An 18425-nucleotide genomic window follows, 5' to 3' on the forward strand; every position below is an offset into this window, starting at 1 on the left:
AACAAAGCAAATGTCATCCAGTTATAATGTACATCTATTTCTATCCCTGCGCTAAACCTCACACCCTTTCATTTAATTGTCAAAGCAAACCCTCCACCATCCACTGAGGTTGAATGACCAGATGTAGCATTAGCAGTAGGAGGGGGCAGGGACTATTCTTAACTTTGAGAGAAGTTGAGGCTCTTTGACTTGGACAGTTAATTTATACACCCTGTTGGACATAAGACATTCACTTGAAATGATCATTTGCGTTTTTAAGCTTACATATATCTGAAGCTGAGTTTTGAAGAGTTGTACGTCTATTGAATTCTGATTTTAGAAACATTAGATGACTTGAGGGAAAAGTAATGAGGTCAAAGTAATGAGGGCAAAGAGGATTCATGAGTCTTATTCATGTCATGTGATATGTATGTATTGCTTACTTCAGTCTTCTTGCCTTATCATCTGCAGCATTCTGCTTTCGTAACCTCATTCTTTCTCTTGGGGTCATCTTCTGGACCTCTGAAAGCTCGCGAAGAGTTTGAAGATGGAACTTTCTCTGACTATAAAAGAAACAAAAATCCAACGTACAGAGCTTGTAATCTTTACTACATTCACAAGAGAACAGTCCTCAGCAGGAAACTTGCAGACGTCACTCCTTCACATCATTCTACAATATCAAAGTCTATTTCCAAGATTAGTTTGAACATTATGTCAGCTTAACGGACTCACAGCACCGAGCATTATTAATGACACTGCAGGTGAACCATGAATAATAAGTATAATTTGCTTAAATAACTTTCATTTCATTGTAATCTGTTTAAGTCTTACTTTGAAAAATGACATTGGGTAAAAATAATTATGGAAAAGTCTATGTAAATCAAAAAAATGATGGACCATAGAATGAAACACAAGTTACTAAAAAAAAAAAAGCATTAAAAGGTAATTATTGTAAAATACATATTGGGTAAAAATAGTGCATATGATGTCAAGTGCAGACTATTTTTACATCAACATACAAAATGTTTGTTTTCTTATTAAACCTCAGCTAGCGGCAGTAGTCATCTAAAATGTAATACTTATGGATATTTAGACATAATAGCTATAACATAGTGAAGTTTTATGTTAAAAAATAAAAACCTACAAAACAAGCAACTTATAGGGCTGGTTCTCCAAAAGCTAATATTTCATTGTTAGGGGGATGTTTGGGGATTTATCTGCAGCATCTTAAATCTCCTTAGAAGATCTTTACGATCAAATCTAGCTGGAATTATAAGGGACTTTACTGAAGACAAACAGGCTGTTCACTTTGCAAGGGAATTTTTCCAAAGCTTAGGGTGCCCATACACTGTGCAAATTCACACAGTGTGTGCCGCTGTTGGTACCCTTTTGGCCGGCATCCCTCAATCAGCTGATCGAAGGAGCCAGATGGAAAACCTTCGTACAACTGGGGACGGCAGCCAACGAGCTGCTGGCTCCGTTCGGGTATTTAATGCAAACAGCAGGATTCCTCGATCGACACACTCATAGTGTTAATGGAGGAATCTACTCTATTTTCTCCATTCAGCCCATGGGTTGATCGAGAAAAATAGAGCAGTGTATGGCCACCATTAATAAATATGGTGAAAATTCATTTTGCAAAGAATACCCAATCATGTGCAAGGGAAGTAAAAACAAAACAGCATTTCTGCTTGCACATGACTGGATGATGGAGCTTCATCTCATTCACTAAGCTAAATGAAAATTCCTGAACATTTCCTTGCAAAGTGAGCAGTTTATTTCCCTTCAGCAAATCCACCCCAAATCCAGTCCGCAAACTAGCATATGAACAGGTCTCTTGGCTTCAGTTATCTAGGCTTGAATAGATAGCAATCTTGGAGAAAAAAAATCTTTATGTTTGGACATTGGTCATTCCTGCATTTCCGAGTTATGAACAGAGACCTTTTATGGGCAGCTGTCCACAACAGGAAATTAGTGTGTACAATCATATTGCAGCACAGAAATGCATTCCAAGAGAAAAGGTCTGTCAAGGGAATTGCTTTGTTAGTTATTTGCATAGAGGTGATAAGATAATTCAGGTTGACTCTGTGGTATTACTATAATAATGATGGCAGAGAGATAGCAGAACTTCAATAGCAAGGACTGAGAATGGATGGCATTGAAGATCAAAGAGGCTTGGTATTCTATTGGGTTGCTATGTCTGAATATTTTCTCTCTCACATAGAGACTGGCCCTGATGGTATTGTTAATCATTTGTTATGTAGGCTTGATGACAGCAGTAGCTATAATTAGGTAATGTCTCTCTGACATAACTTTGGCCTTGATTGTGTTTTTTTTGTTATTGTGTTTGAATGTAATTGTGTCATTCAACAGTTGCATCTTCATTTATGCACAATATATTTTTTGCAAAAAAAATGTTGTGTGTTTCTCTTTCTCCAACAACTACTCTATCTTAGTACCAACAGTAGAACTTAATTGTTCATTAACATTAATATAATTTTAATGTGTTTATTTTCAGTATATTCATTTTCTTACAACTATTGCTGATAAGTTTTGCATTTATAGCACATTGCATTAAAAGGCAGGAGTATACCACCTGCTTTTAGTCCCTGATACCGGGGTATAGCTAGAACTTGCAGATAAGGGGGTTGACTTACTAAAGGCAAGTAGACTGTTCACTTTGCAAGGCAACATCACTTTGCAAGGGTATGTTTCCCTTACCTTAGTAAATGAGGTAAAATTCTGTTGACTGCCATCATCAAATCATCCGCAAACAAAATTACTGTTTTTTTTTTATCTTGCACATGATTGGGTATTCTTGAACTTTTAGCAGACTCACTAAGCTAAGTGAAAATTCCCTTGAAATATAAACAGCCCATTTGCCTTTAGTAAATCAAACCTAATAAATCTTTCATTGTAATGGACCAGACATTAACCCACTATGGATAACCTAAAATAATTAATAATTATTTATACTGTATCTTATTTGTATCTTTAAGATGTTCTATTCCAACCTCTCTGCAGCCACTTAGTGTCTACATGCATGCACATCAGGGACAGGTGCATGTCAGTGCTCAAGACTGGTTTCATACTGGTGACAAAGGCACAGCTGCTTATAGTCTCCCCAGAAGTGTGACAAGGGGACAATCCAAAAAAAGCAATTTGGAGACTGGGACAGAGCACTGTGACCTAACAACAAGATGAGTCTGGATAAGGATTTTCCTGGCAGGTTTATTAGTTGCAGTTTCTGAATGAGCATATCATCTCTCTGATTCCCTTCTCTGGAAGCATCAAGGGTGCAGATACTAAGCTCACCTGTGCTCCAGCCTAGCTTGAAGCAAAAAGGAAAAACTGCACTCCATAGATGCACCAAACATATATTTATTACTGTCCTTACATCCTGGTCAAATTAGTCAACCCCATCCTTCAACCGCCCCCTCTAATGTCTTTCACCCATTCAGGCTTAATCGTAGAGATGAGGTAGAGGTGTATCAGGCATTTTAATAAAAGCCGCAGATTTCAAAAGCCTCAAAATGACTTTTAAATGGAAGTAACGTGCTAAGGATTATATAATATATATAAATATATAACAATATTTTATATTTTTTTGAAACAAACCTTTTCCATTTTATAGTTGGTGTGTGCAGTGGACACACATCTATTTAATAGGATGCTGTCAGGGGGCATATTGGTGGATGAAAAGGGTGTGCATCCATTTCTTTCTTTGCAATAGGTTTTATTCTAGTTTACTTCTCACATTGCAAATTAACATAATGCTTAAAAAGGTCAAATAATGCCAAAAAATACAGTGTTTCAATGAGGATACAAACAATGTCCATTGTATGTCTTAACATATATCAACCTGCCACCCACATGTAGATCGATCTTAAAAAGGTCTACCTTGCAGAATGAAATGTTACCCATTGGCTAAGGAAAATGGAAACCACAAGGCTATGGGCAGCAATGATCAGTTTTGAGGTAGCACACCAGAAAAAATAAACAGAAAAAGAAAGCACAGCAACCAAGTAAGGAAATAGCAAAAGCCATTGCAAAGAACAGAAGAACAAAGAAGAGGAAAGATGAGAAAAAGAAGAAAGCAGAAAGGAGGGAAAGCAAGGAACCAAGGTTTGGAAAAGGGAGCGGGAAGGTCTCTAAGTCAGCTGCCATCCAGCCACACCAGAACATTCAAATATGAAGGAGCGTATATTAAAGTTGGGAGCTGTTTGATCTAAGGATCCCAGGGGGTAGTTTTTTCAGCAGTGTTGCTGAGATCTTTTCAAATATCAGAACCGCTTTCACCTGGTTCTTTTGCATACATTGCTTTAAACAATAAAAGTTTAAGCTTTATATTACTAAGCAGAATTTAGTCTGTACTACTCACAATGTCCACTGAGAAAAATTGCCTGGATTTGATGTGAATGCCAAAAGAAAAGAACAAGGCATATCCAAATGAGCAATGCTGAATCATTTGATATACTACCTAATGAAGGTAATGTTTGATATACAGAAATAACCAACTCTGAAGGGAATGTCCAGATGTAAAGAATATAAAAGGTTTTTAAATTTATTTGTATTACTTACACTGCATTCCTGATTTGGTCAGCTTCCTTCTGACAGATGATTGTTTTGTCATGTTCAAATATAGATCCATAAAGCTTCCATTGTACTTTCTAAAAAACAAAAAGCAACATTCCATAAATATGATCCACTAACGGAAGGGATCCAACACAAAATGGCTGACAATGAATAGGAGCTATTAAGAAACAATACTCTTAAAAAAAACCTTTTGGTTAATGTAAAGGCATAGGGACAGACTCTTTACTCTAAAGTAGGCGTCCCTGCTATTTACCAGTTCAGGCAATGCACACAGACGGACCTGGCTGCAGGAAAGAAAACAACGGAAGTAATGATTTCAGCAATCTCTACTCTCCCTTTTCTTTGGTCAGTTTGGCCAAGAAAAATAGTTTGCGGACTTGTTCCACCTGAATCACTCTGATTTAAATTAAGTGCATCAGAGCAGAGCTAATCCCTCATCTCTACACCAAACCCTAGATTAATTGCCAGTCACCTTCAGATTCTAGATTCTATTTAGTGAACACCATTTAAACCTGAACTCCGGGACAAGCAAATATTGTCTAAATACAAGAGGCATGTGTATTCTTACTTAAACCTCTGTGTGCTTTGTGTATTATTTCCAGATCTGTGCTGTAATCCAGTGTAAAAATTAGCATTTTGTGCTGAAGCTTCTTTGTGCAGGGTGACTGGTCTTGTCTCCACGCCCTCCTTTAGCTTTCGGAAGGCAGCGGTTGGGGCCTGCTGGGTCCCTCCCACAGCTCTGCTCTCTGCATAGGTTATGTGTACAACAGTAATGATATCACTGGTACTATTACAAAGCAATTACTGGGTTTACAAAGACCTTCCGTGCACACCCGTGCACACATTGTGGATTTATAACCTTTGTGGTTATTGAGGAATATATTTAAATTAACTTTTTGTGTATGGAGTTCAACTTTAAAGTTTACCTCCTGTCCAGGCTTATGGCTTAATGCCGTCTGCATCCAAAACAAGCAGACTTTCTTACTCCCCCCTGGTCATATTGACACTCTGCATGATGAAATTCCAGACAGAACTAAAACATAGTCAGAGATTCTGTTTCCCACTCTAAAAAACATTCTTTTATTGCTTGTTTCTCCTTTGGACAGATTGTTCTCACACCTTGTCCCAGTGGCAGGGCTGCAGAAAACACAGAGTAATAAAAACCTGACCGTGATTCTAAACCTTCTTCACTCTAGCTAAAAATAACAAAAAAACAACACTTTGGCCACAATCGTCTTCAAAACTAAGCTTTTAATATAGTTCAGAATATTCTTTAAGGTGACTAGTCATAAGAAAAACTCTGGTGACTTGAAGAAGGAACAAAGCAAATTATTTAGGGACTTTTATACAGCACACATATAATCTAATTATAAGAGTGTGTAGAAAATGAACAATGCTAATGGGTAAAAGTAACCACTGCAATACTTCCTTCTCGTTTTCTAGGAATCTGGCAGAATTTGATTGGTCCCTGTGAGATACAAACACTTGTATCATAATTCATTCATCTCAAATCTTCTTAATAAGGCCCCTTTCACACAGGCAGTCCGATCGGGTCTACCGATAATATCTACCGATAAAGTATGTATTTTCGGTTTCACCAGACCGTGCTGGATCGGGGCTAATCTGATGTAAACGGACACATGTCCGTTTACATCCGATTCTCCATAGATTGACATGGGGTTCGGTAACTGCATTTTCTTCCTACATTGCAAGATGACTGTATGGACACGAATGTCACAGCAGTGACATCAGCTCTGTACTGCTGTGATCAGGAGAGGATCTGTGCATGGATTCTGTACTAATCAGCCAGTGTGAAAGAGGCCTTTCTCATGAGCAGACATCAGACAGTTTAGAAAGGAAACACTGACAAGTAGACAAACAATATCTACCGATGTATTTTCTTGTAAATCCACAAGCTTTATGTCCACAATGGAGTTTGGTTTGTTTAGCTGAATTTTGCAATTACAGAGAACAAACATGGCGTTATTTCCATGGATTGTACTTAATTAATCCCCAACACGAAAGCTGCTTCCAAGGCTAAGCAAATACACCAACAGTAATCAGATTTTTAGAATTTCTTTCAAATAAATGATGCTCACTCACGATACAAACTGCATACACCAGCAGTTATGGACAAATGACAATATACACAGCAGATAAATACATTACATTAAAAATCTATTCATCATTTTCACTAGAAGAGGAAATGCAATAATTACATTTTCACGTTGTCTGTGCCACCGCATACGTAAAAGTAATATTTTTTTCAAAAGACAACTTTGATGATTTACATTAGTGCTCTCTAATATATTTAGGGCCCAGCAACACCTTTCTACACAAGGACCATATGATTTATTTTATCAAGAAATGTTATTCTTTAAACTGAACTCCAGTCAAATATAATAGGCACAAATTAAAGTAGAACTGGTCTTTTTTTTTTTTAAACATTTTTGATAGAGTATGGGAGGGGTTATGACCCCTGCCATCTTTTTTTTGTCATCTATGTCCCATTGGGGAGATTTCCAATCACTTCCTGCCTGCTAGTAACAGGAAGTGTAAGAAAATCCCCCCAAAGTGAAGATTTCCCATCTATTCCGTGTTACCAGGACAGAGAGAGGGAGATATAGAAAGGGATAATCTGCATAACAAATTCAAGTAGAAAGTCACTCGCACTTCAAAACGATGCCCTGTCAATTCTTTATTGACTGTGGTAGTGTGACATCTCAAAGCTTTGAGATGTCACACTACCACAGTCAATAAAGAGATTGACAGGGCATCGTTTTGGAGTGCGAGTGACTTTCTAGTTGAATTTACTTAATCTGCAGAGGCATCTGCTATTGCTAACGAACCCACCCTACTATTGGGACTTCCGTTCAAGAGAGCGATGGGTTACCTTTGGTCTTAATCTGCATAACAAAGATACAGACAGCAATAAAAGCCTGACAGTTTTGGCTTCAGTTGCACTGTAAAATGCATTTTGCTTTAATGATAGGAATGTTCTGACAAACACATTAAGCAGGTTAACACACAGCAATGGAAACATTTTTCATAGTTTCAAGATTACTAAGGGATAATTATGCACAACTTTTTCCAAATGGAAAATAATTAGTAATTAAAGTGACACTAAACTTAAAAATGCATTCAAGTACCCTATTAACAAAAATGCAGCTTATTTGTGCATCAAATCATCTCTGAATTCGTGCTGACACTGTCCTTCCTTCTGGATGGTGCCTACTTTTGTTCCCTATGGTCCCTGTGTGTGTTGTAAAGTAGCAAGTGCTCCAAGCTCACTCCTGTGATGGACTACAATCTCATATTTATTTTATTGATTTATAGTGAGATTCTATTCCATCGCAGCAGTAAGCTTGGAGCGGTGGCTACTTTACAACACACACAGGGACCATAGGGAACAAAAGTAGGCACCATCCAGAAGGAAGGACAGTGTCAGCACGAATTCAGAGATGATTTGATGCACAAATAAGCTGCATTTTTGTTAATAGGGTACTTGAATGCATTTTTAAGTTTAGTGTCACTTTAAAGAAAACCTGTCAATAATGGTACTAACTAGACTACAACATTACAATGGAGGCATCTTCACCTACCTTCTTGGTTGTGTCGAGAGGAGGCCTGCCCCATCCTACCTCTTGCACCTTTTTTCTCTCTTACTGTCATTATGACTCTTACTTTCCAACTGGAAGGTACTGGGGGCAAAAGGAGGCAGTTCAATTCTCTACTAAGAGAACACTACTAAGAAGTCTCCAGAAAATGTTCATACTAGAGTGCCTGCATTGTAGTATTTCAGTCTGTTTAGCACTATCATAGTCCTGCCAGATCTTTTGCTGGCTAAAAAAGGCAAATCGATTTTTATTTACTATTTTCACAATATCAAATGTTTTGTAACAGTTATTTATTGCATACCTGTAGCTGGTCTAGTATATATGGAATCTGTAAAATTTCCACCGCTCGTGGACGAAGTAACGCATCTTTGTTCAGCATTCTGAAAAGTAAAAAAGTAATTGATATAAGTACATCTGCTTGTTAGAAAGAAAACATAAATGGTCTGTAAGCAATGCAATACCTGCTCATTATAAAATTAAGCTCATTAGGGTACCGATCAGGTAGAGATGGTGTTGGACCTTCCACAATTTTCAAAACAACAGCTAAAAAGCTGTGGCCAGTAAAAGCATGTTCCAAGCAGCATATTTCATGAAGAATGCAGCCAACAGACCTGTAAAAAAAGCCACACACAAAGTTACACGTGCTACAATATTTCCTGTAGGGGTAAAATAGTTCAGAGGAACATGGGTCCCCCTTCTTCCATTGCTCAGTGTTTAGGCACTGAAGAAGTTCCCACCACTGGCATGGTCTTAGGTGCTCAGTGACGCCTAATATTTCCCCGAAGCCTCCAGCAGTAAAGTAAAAAATAAAAATATTTTTATTTATTTTTATTAAATATTTTTATTTTCTACTTTAAAGCTCTAAAAAAAACTTTTTCGTTTTCGGTTTCGGTCTGACATTTTTTTAAATTTCGGGTTCGTTTTTGGAATTTTCATTTCAGTGCACCTCTAACCCTTTTTAGCAATAGGACATTAGATCAGTGGTTCATCAGATGGCTGAGGGTTAAGTCAGACAAATGTTGCCTTTATTATTAACTTTAGATAAAAGATTTAAACAAAAATTTATAGAATACAAAACACAATTGAAATAAGATTGATTCATTATATTTTCCTTCTAATATCCCATGGGGTTCAGAGTCTTCTAATTTATTCAGTGAAGTTTAAGTGTAGACATTATATATGTGTGGAATATGTCAAAAATAGTCAAAACAAAGGCTGGAATAATGTGTTAAAGGCTATGACAATAATAATATACTAATTAAAAAAATAACTGGCATTGCTAGGTGTGCAGGGCCGCTATGCAAACTACTACAACCTCAATTGTCCCTGATAAAATGTCCACACCATATAAAATCACAAAACCACTATAAAGGTAAGACTGTATGGACACCCCTCACATGTAATACCCCCTACACATATAACACATAAAAACAGTTAGAAGCAGACCCACCAAACATGCCTCCAATCAAAATATGCCAAATAGTATTTAGCTAAAAAAGCGAACTGATCACTTCAACTGGTATGCACATACTAAATAAATAGTCGCTAAATCTACCCCTAATCACAAGTGGAATGATATGAAATATGCAAATAAGGGAGACAATTATATTGTAAAAAAATAACTGAAATTATGAATAAAAAGTAATAAATGTGCACCACTCTACAGGTACCCTACTTTATTATACGTGCTTAAAACTATTTCATAAATAGTAAAAAAATATCCTTTCTCACTGGTGAAGACTAATGGCTGGATAGCTCTGGGCAAGCTGGAAACAAGACAGCATCATAGGGTAATAGCAGAACTGGAGCAAGGGGGTTCCACACATATCTGCTTTGTCAGGTTACATAAACACACATAATATAAAGTACAAGTAACAAAGCTAAGTGTAAAAGTCTATAATGGAGTAAAAGGCCCCTTTCACACGAGCGTTCAGGTTATCAGGTTTACCAACCCTCCATTTGCAGATGGGAAATCGGCAACAATGCATCTCTATAGCAGTGTGGAAGAAAACTGATGACAATCAGTTTACATCAGGGAACATCAGTGTCAGTTGAGGTCTGCAATTTGAGATGAATCAGCTCTACGTTTTGACTGACCGGGACTGATGTAACCTGTGTAAATAAAACTTTCTAGCCAGATTATACATGTAGTACGGTGCCATTTTCGTGGGAAAAGAAAAACAATTTTATTGCTTTAGAAAATATTAGAATGATAAAACAAATGAATCCATCAATTAGATGTTGCACACCATATATTTTATGTTTGATCCTATGGCAGGTTTCAGTCTAGTTTTACAAGGTGGAAAAATAGGTTCTACTCTTAGCAAAGCAGTTTTGGGCTCTCCTGGTGTATGAAGAGGGAAATGATGGTCTGGCAAGCAGACAATCTGTGCAATTATCAGTGCTATGATAAAATCTGTGCTATTATAAAAACACACAGTGCATGCTTTTAAGGTAATTGTCCCATCTGCTTATTTCATTGTGCAGTCCAACGTTTCTTATAACCACTAGGCTTAAGAAGTATTAAACTCTCGATTTTGTTTTACAATAAATTCAGATCAAATATACATTGCCTAGAAAAGTGTTTCCCGAGCAGGTACAGTCATCATGTTTCCAAACAGCTCACTCCAACTTTCTTAACACAGCTTCCCTTAACTTCCTATCAAGTACAAAATCACAAGAGACAGTCTACAGCAACTGACCTTCTACTTCTACAGTCTACTGCAGTCTACAGTCTACAGCAACTGACCTTCGGCTGGAAAAATGAGGAAGGAGGATCAGGGGATTTGCTTGCCTTGCTGTGCCTGTATGTTGGTGGAGACACACACAGCTTACAAGCACACACAAGAGTGGCACCATAGGCTCCTACAAGGGGAAGGAGCCACCCTAAAACAGGATATTAGGGCCAGTGCTCAGGGGACCAAGTGATTCTGTAGAAAACTAAAACTTTTGAAAATCAAGGAGCAGCAGCCATTGTAAGTGATTTAATCAGCATTTGAAATAGTTTAAACACCTTTTAACTTTAATATCACTTTTTTTTTGTACATGCTCCCAGTTTGTGATCTTTTTAAAAGCTTAAATGCCCAGACCAAGTTCACTTGACAGTAACTGTATTACTATTTTTCCAGTTTTACATCGGTCCTGAGAAATAATTACACACACAGTTATGCATTCCTAGTTCTCTGCTGCAAAGTTAATGACGTTCTTTTGGCAAGAGACATTTTAATGTGGATTACAAAAAGCTATAATGTGGTCAAAAGGGAGTTAACCGCAGTTCAAATGGATTGCCTATCTAAACTCATATGAGATACATGGGATGCTATGAAAAAAAATACACTTTAAAGTATAACTATGGCCTCCCAATAAAAAATATGTATCACTTAATTTTGAGTGTATGTGCCCTTTTAAAGTTCTGTTGAGCCTACCAGAAAGTCCACCAAATGCTGTTTCTTGTGATGGTGTGACAACCATGCTGCACTGCTCCTGAATTCAGAGTACGTTTGCCATTACTATGTAGGCTGTTCCCTACTTGCACTACACTGTGATGAAAACATTTTGGTGATCAGCATTGTTAACGTTGATTCACAAGCCTGTCAATCAGTACCTGGCAATCTCTAGTTCTGCCCACTGCTTTTTGGATTCACAGCACTGCCTCTGTTACTAATACCCTCCCACTGCGAGCTGCAGTGTCTGGAAGGGGAAACATGTGAGGCACAATTTAAGGAGAATTTGGCTTATTTAGGGAAGGTAATGACAGTTTTTTTGGTTTCTTTATGCGGCTTGTGCATCGCTTGGTAACTGGATTTAAGACTTGTTGAGACTGTCACACATGAGGCTTTAGTTGCAGTTTAAGTAGTAGTTAGATTGTAGACAATGTCGGCACATGAAAAGAAAATTTGAAGATTATTTGTGCAACGATGTTCAGTCCATACTTACTCTGATAATGTGGAAACACCTTGTCAAAATAGATTAGCTGTTCACATTAGATTCCCATAGCATTCCTACTGTCGCTGACTCTCAATGGACAAGAAGCAACATTTGCAACTGCATTGACAATCCTGCAATGTAAATGGTGCTGTTTCACATCTATAAAATATTACACAGGCTAAATGTGAGGTCCTGCATAGTATCACAACTATGCAATCTTTACAATTATTTTGTTTTAAAACAAAAAACAAAAAAATAGTAGAGCATGTTCACTTTCGAAGTGAACTTCCCCTTATCTTAGTAAATCAATATGAACTCTTTGAAGATTACCCAATTAAGGAAAGGTAAATGAAAATGTTTATGCTCAGACATGACTGAATGCTTGAATAATTTTTAATCATTCACTAAACCAAGTGAATATCCTCTGCAAAGGGAATTTTCACCTAGGTTAATTAATGAGGTGAAGTTGTGCTGTCTAGCAAAAATAGTTTTTTTAAAATTTTCCTTGCTCATGATTGGGTATTATTTGCAAAGTGAATTTTTACTTTCACCTCATTCACTGAGATAAGTGAAAATTCAGTTTGCCAAGTGAAAATTAATGAAGAGGTTAACCGCAGTTTAAACCAACTGCCTATCTATCTATCTATCTATCTATCTATCTATCTATCTATCTATCTATCTATCTATCTATTTTATGGTGGATACAAAAATTACTTCCCAAGCTACGGCACTCAAAGAGGCCACATGGGATGCTAAGAAAAGAACTCCTCCCTAGCATTAGTGATCATGCTCTGTTCCTGTAGTAATTCAAGGTCAATATATTGATCAGAAGAACATTACACATACTTCAGAAAAAATTTGCAAAGTGCAAACATTGCCTGGTTATTAGCCTCAGTATTTACAAAACATAATGAACACACAAAGCATACAATGTAACATGGATTATGAGCTGTACAGATATATTCATATGTATCTTTATCATTACTCATAGACGGGTTTGTGCATATCAGCATCACACCCAGAATCAAATCAAAATCAGCAAAATCAGCTTTTGGAAAAATGGCTTTTAGGGATGCTCATCCCCAGCTTTGGGTTGGGGTGGAAGGGTGGTGTTGGTAAAGAGCTGGTGACTTTTCTAAACTGGGCATGACTCAATAGGCATTGGCAAAGCACTGTGAATTAGTCATAATGTGCAATATAGAACAAAGCCAAGTTTTTTTTTAACGTCATGAAAATCGCATTTTATTTTCAGCCTGGAAACTATGATAGCTTATAACTCCCCAGACTGATCTTGCAAATGTTATTCTGCAATATGTCAAGTTCATAGTGATTCTAAAATTATGTTTCTAGTACAAAGTGTGATAAAGCTGCTTACAAATGGAATACAGTGTTCCTTGGAGCACAAATAGAATAAAGAGAAAACAGTGTCCCTTGGGACACTGTTAACAAATGTAATAAAGTGTATATTTTAATGCAGCACTACATAATAAAACAAAATGTATACAAAAAACACTTACATATGAATGGCAAATAAATAAATAAAAATCAATTCTTTGACTCATTGATGACATAGACAACATAGTGAAGTCAGAACACTTAATCTGCATACTTCTGGTCACTGAATCACAAAATGTTTGAAGCCATTGCATTAATGTGACAGAGAGATAACTAGCTTGTCCAAAGGGAAAGGGCAGTATTGGAAACCTATGTAACTCTATCAGTACAGATTTCCGCAGTAAACTGAAATCTGGCTGGATTCTTTTAGCTACCATCCTTAGCAGATCATCACTGGTCTCTGGTCTGCTTTATAATACTTGCATGATAGAACATATACATATGTAACTATATGTAACTACATATAGTTACATATAGTTACATGTATATGTTCGCTAAGAAAAGTATCTATATACTGTAGTTCTTGAATGTTTCTATACTCACAGCTGATACCACTGTCTGTGAAAGGGACTTTTCCCTTTCACAGTAAAGAATCCCCTATGCTGTATGAGAATAAAACTTTTCTCTTCCAGTTTCAGACGGTGGCCACTTGTATTCTTGACTGAACTGACAAAAAACAGTTTATTACGGATTCTACCATCACCATTAAACAATTTGTACATTAATATCATGTCCCCTCTCAGTCTCCTCTTTTCAAGAGTGAACAAGTTTAACACTTGCAGTCTATCCTGATAATTTAGGTCCGCTAACCTCCTTATTATCTTTGTCACCCTCTGAACTCTCTCCAGCTCAATGACATCCTTTCTGTGGATCGGTGACCAAAACTGAACTGCTAATTCAAGATGTGGCAGGACCAGTGTTTTGTACAGGTGCAGAATGATGGATTTGTCTTTACAGTACATTCCCTTTTTTATACATGATAGTACCCTGCTTGCCTTATGTGCTGCTGTCTGGCTTTGCATGCTGTTACTAAGGTGACAGTCCACTAGGACTTCCAAATCTTTTTCCACCTCTGATTCTCCCAGTGGGATGCCCATTAATGAGTAGCTCACCTGTGTATTTTTAACTCCAAAATACATAACCTTACACTTCTCACTATTAAACCTCATCTCCCTATTTTATCCAAATCTTCCTGTAATATTTATTTGTCTTCTGTCGAGTGTATTACCCTACACATTTTGGTATGGTCAGCAAAAATTGAAATATTACTATTAACCTCCTTGGCGGTATTACAGAGTGTGGATCGGGGTTAATTTTCAGTACCATTAGCGGTAACCGGTAAGTGTCTCTTACCTTGTCCACGGTCCCCGCTGTGTCCTCCAGTCGATGCCGGCATCTGTCTTCCGAGTTCTGTGCCTTGCGAGCATCCGCGTCGCAGGCGGGCGGAACCGGCGGGAATTTTAAAAGTAAACAAAAAAGATATAGAACAAAAAAGAAAGAAAAAAATAATCATACCGCCAGGGAGGTTAACAGCAGTCCCAATATCATTGATTAACAGGTTGAACAGCAATGGCCACAAGACAGAACCCTGTGGCACGCCACTGTAAACCGAGGGCCAGTTGGAAAATGAGCCATTTATTAATACTCTCTGGACACGTTCACTTAGCCAGTTCTCTATCCAAGTACACACCATTTCATCAATGCCCAAGGATTGAAGCTTGAAAAATAAGCGTTTGTGGTTTGCCGTATCATGTGCTTTTGCAAAAACAAGGTACACTACATCCACTGGCTTTCCCCTGTTTAGGTTGCCACTTACCCCCTCTGTGTATGTATTAAGTCACTCGCACTCCAATAGAATTTCAAGTCAAAAAGCGTTTATTGACTCGGTTGCTATCACATCATATAGCGACGTTTCAACAGCGGTTCCTTCTTCAGTCAAACAGAATGTGAAACACCACAGTACAAGTGCAGATATATATACATGGTGAGAAAGATAGTGGACCAATCATGTTCCAAATTCTATTGGAGTGCGAGTGACTTTATACATACACTTATCTTGGATTGCAGAGGCATCTGCAGTCACTTGGGCACCCACCCGACTCTAAGGGTATTATTCGGTCAGGAGTGCGATGGGTACACTGGATTTTTCACCTCTTCATTGGACGCTAATAGGTTGGTTTGACATTATGTATATCAATTCTTGAGTTTCCTTTTCTTCAGGCTTTATTACACATGGGTATATTATCTGATGATTAAAAGTATGAATATTAACATCAACTTTAAATTTTTCCTATTTATTTAACTAGCTTCACAGATTCTGCCTGACACATTAATTGCATATGGTTACTCATTGCTGAGCATTTTCGATCCCAAAGCTGACGAGCACAATTTCTACGACAAAAATAATGATACCCATGAGAAAGGAATTGTCACTTACTTTGCTAGCAGTGTTTAAGCAAATATATTTTCATTATAAAGGCAGATTACAGATGAACTCCAATGAGATAAAAATTACCATCTAATTCAGTAAAATCTTTGATAGTATTTTTACAAAGAATTAGCGTAACTACTTTAGACTGTTTTGATATCTGCAGCCTGTAATTCTATGCACAGCAGCTCTAACCCTGGAAGAGGGAGGATCGGGATGGTGAGCATATCTGGCTATATTGCTTTGTACCATCAGTCACATAGTGAACATGGTTACAGAAGAAGGGAGCAGAGGGATGACCTTATCAATGTTCTGCTGCTCCTACATTGTCCAGTCACAAGCTGGGGTGGGTCCTGGACAAGACTGCATTACCTAGTAGTAAAACAGTTTGCAGAGAGTTCAGGGAGTCCCATGGTTGTGCTGTTTGGCAGGGACATCTGTATCATAGGACTGAATTAACATAATTATATTTAAACTGTGTGTATTTCGTTTTAAAAACAGCGAAGAAATCTTCTATTATGTTATATAACTTTCAAAAACCTATATGTGATACTGTGTTGCAGTTCATAGTAAATTAAATTTGTCATAACAGAAGGACATACGGCTACTATTAATGAACACCTGACTACTTGTAGATTGTAAGCGCTCACGAGCAGGGTCTTCTAATCCTTTTGAATGGTATTGTATTGTAACTGTACTGTCTCCCCATATGTTGTTAAGCAGTGTGCAACCTGTTGTCTCTATATAAATCCTGAATAAAAGTAATAATAATTTAGTTAACACCAGTTGTTTACCAAGCTGATTACCAAGGTGGTTATTCACAAAGCTGCCGTAGGCAGCAGAGTGAATATCCAAGCCGAAGTGAATTGAGCCGAACGTAGTTCAGCTATTCACTTCAGCTCAGTATGGCTGATTTCATCCGTACATCAGCTAAAATCAGCTGTGCATCAGCTGCCTTCGGTCAGCTGAACATGCTCTGCAGTGCAGAAGCCGTTCGACTCAGCCGATCCAACATTTGAGTGAATAGCTGAATGCCACCGAGCGGCATTCGGCTCAGCTATTCTGCTCACTACCTCTGAGGTAGCGAGCAGAATAGAACAAATTTAAGAAAATTAAAAAAAAATTCAAATTATTTAAATAAATGTAAAAAAAAAGAAAAAAGTAAAAAAAGTAAAGAAAATAATAAAAAATGTAAAGAAAACAAAACAAAAAGAAAACCAACAACATGGGGTCCCCCTCCCGAAGTCATACCAGGCCCTTAAGGTCTGGTAGGAATTTTGAGGATCGGCACTACGAGAGTGCTTTTCCAGGGTCGCCCAGCTGCATGTACAAAATCGATAAATGGTCACTCGCACTCCAACTTGATGCAAAACCAATCCCTTCATTGACTAGAATAGTGTCACATTTATAGCGATGTTTCGGAACCAAGTGGCTCCTTGTTCAGGCAAACATAAAGTGAACACCAACATTATATGTGCACATTTATACACAACAGTGATAGCCATTAAACCAATCATGAAAGATCATACCAGCCCCTTTGACGCCATAATACCAAATATAATACCACAGACAATACCAAATCTTCCATAAACTACTGTTCAAACTATAGTTGAAATACCTTGACAGGATGTGAGGATACGATTTGTACAGCACTACATCAGAACACCATGATCCAGGTGTAGGGGACGGGGACACAGTCATCATGCCGCACAGCGGCTCACTTCGCCCCCAATAACAATCAATGTGAAGGAAAGAGGTGTACCCAGCGTCATGGCAACCACCCTCCAATCGCTGTGGAGTTACAGCTGGCTCAGCAGATGCGTGCGCACTAGCCCCTCCGGTCAGCGCACACTTCCTATTTGCTCATTCATTGCCTAGCCTAACTCACATGGGGGATCTACACCAGACCAATCCCTGGCATTCCTGTGTTGCCTGTAAACCTCTAAGAGTGGGGGAAATGTTTTACACTGACATTGTATGCGCTACCACACAGGTTCAGAAAATACTATGAGTGATGAGGAGAGAACATACAGAAGTTTCAAGATACAGCACAAAAACACATCAAGGTATAAAATACAAGTCAACGAATAGCTCGCTCATCAGCGAGTATGACTCAGACAGCATCATAGCAATAAACACAATCCTCTATGATCAATGCGGTGCATACCATGCATTCTGTACATATATATATGCGCACATACCTACACATGTACATACAAATATACATACATGTACATACACACCAACACACGCATAGTGCACCACCGGCAATACATTTGTGCTGTAAAGGAACCCATAAAATTTAGTCTCTATTAGTCTCAAGTAAGTTGCTGCATGTAAACGCCAGATTAGGGATTCCTGTGCAGGAAAACGCAAGTTTGTGACACAGGAATCCCTAATCGCACCTGAAATATAGGTGTGGATGGGGCCTAATATACATACATACACACACACACACACACACACACACACACACACACACA

At 37.9% G+C, this 18425-nt stretch overlaps 1 protein-coding gene across 1 annotated transcript in view; it reads right to left on the reverse strand.

The window, feature by feature from the left end:
* NEK11 (NIMA related kinase 11) overlaps positions 1-18425 on the reverse strand; it is a gene marked incomplete at its 5' end in the record, with an annotated part of 142270 nt that overhangs the window by 64277 nt on the left and 59568 nt on the right. Inside the window, 4 exons of the mRNA XM_018568112.1 lie at positions 423-542; positions 4561-4649; positions 8494-8572; positions 8654-8803. Of these exons, the coding sequence (XP_018423614.1) occupies positions 423-542; positions 4561-4649; positions 8494-8572; positions 8654-8803 (438 nt within the window). The remainder of the gene's footprint in view (positions 1-422; positions 543-4560; positions 4650-8493; positions 8573-8653; positions 8804-18425) is intronic.

The sequence above is a fragment of the Nanorana parkeri genome, unplaced genomic scaffold, assembly GCF_000935625.1.
Source record: "Nanorana parkeri isolate BGI_ZX_2015 unplaced genomic scaffold, ASM93562v1 scaffold1139, whole genome shotgun sequence".
Taxonomy (NCBI): domain Eukaryota; kingdom Metazoa; phylum Chordata; class Amphibia; order Anura; family Dicroglossidae; genus Nanorana; species Nanorana parkeri.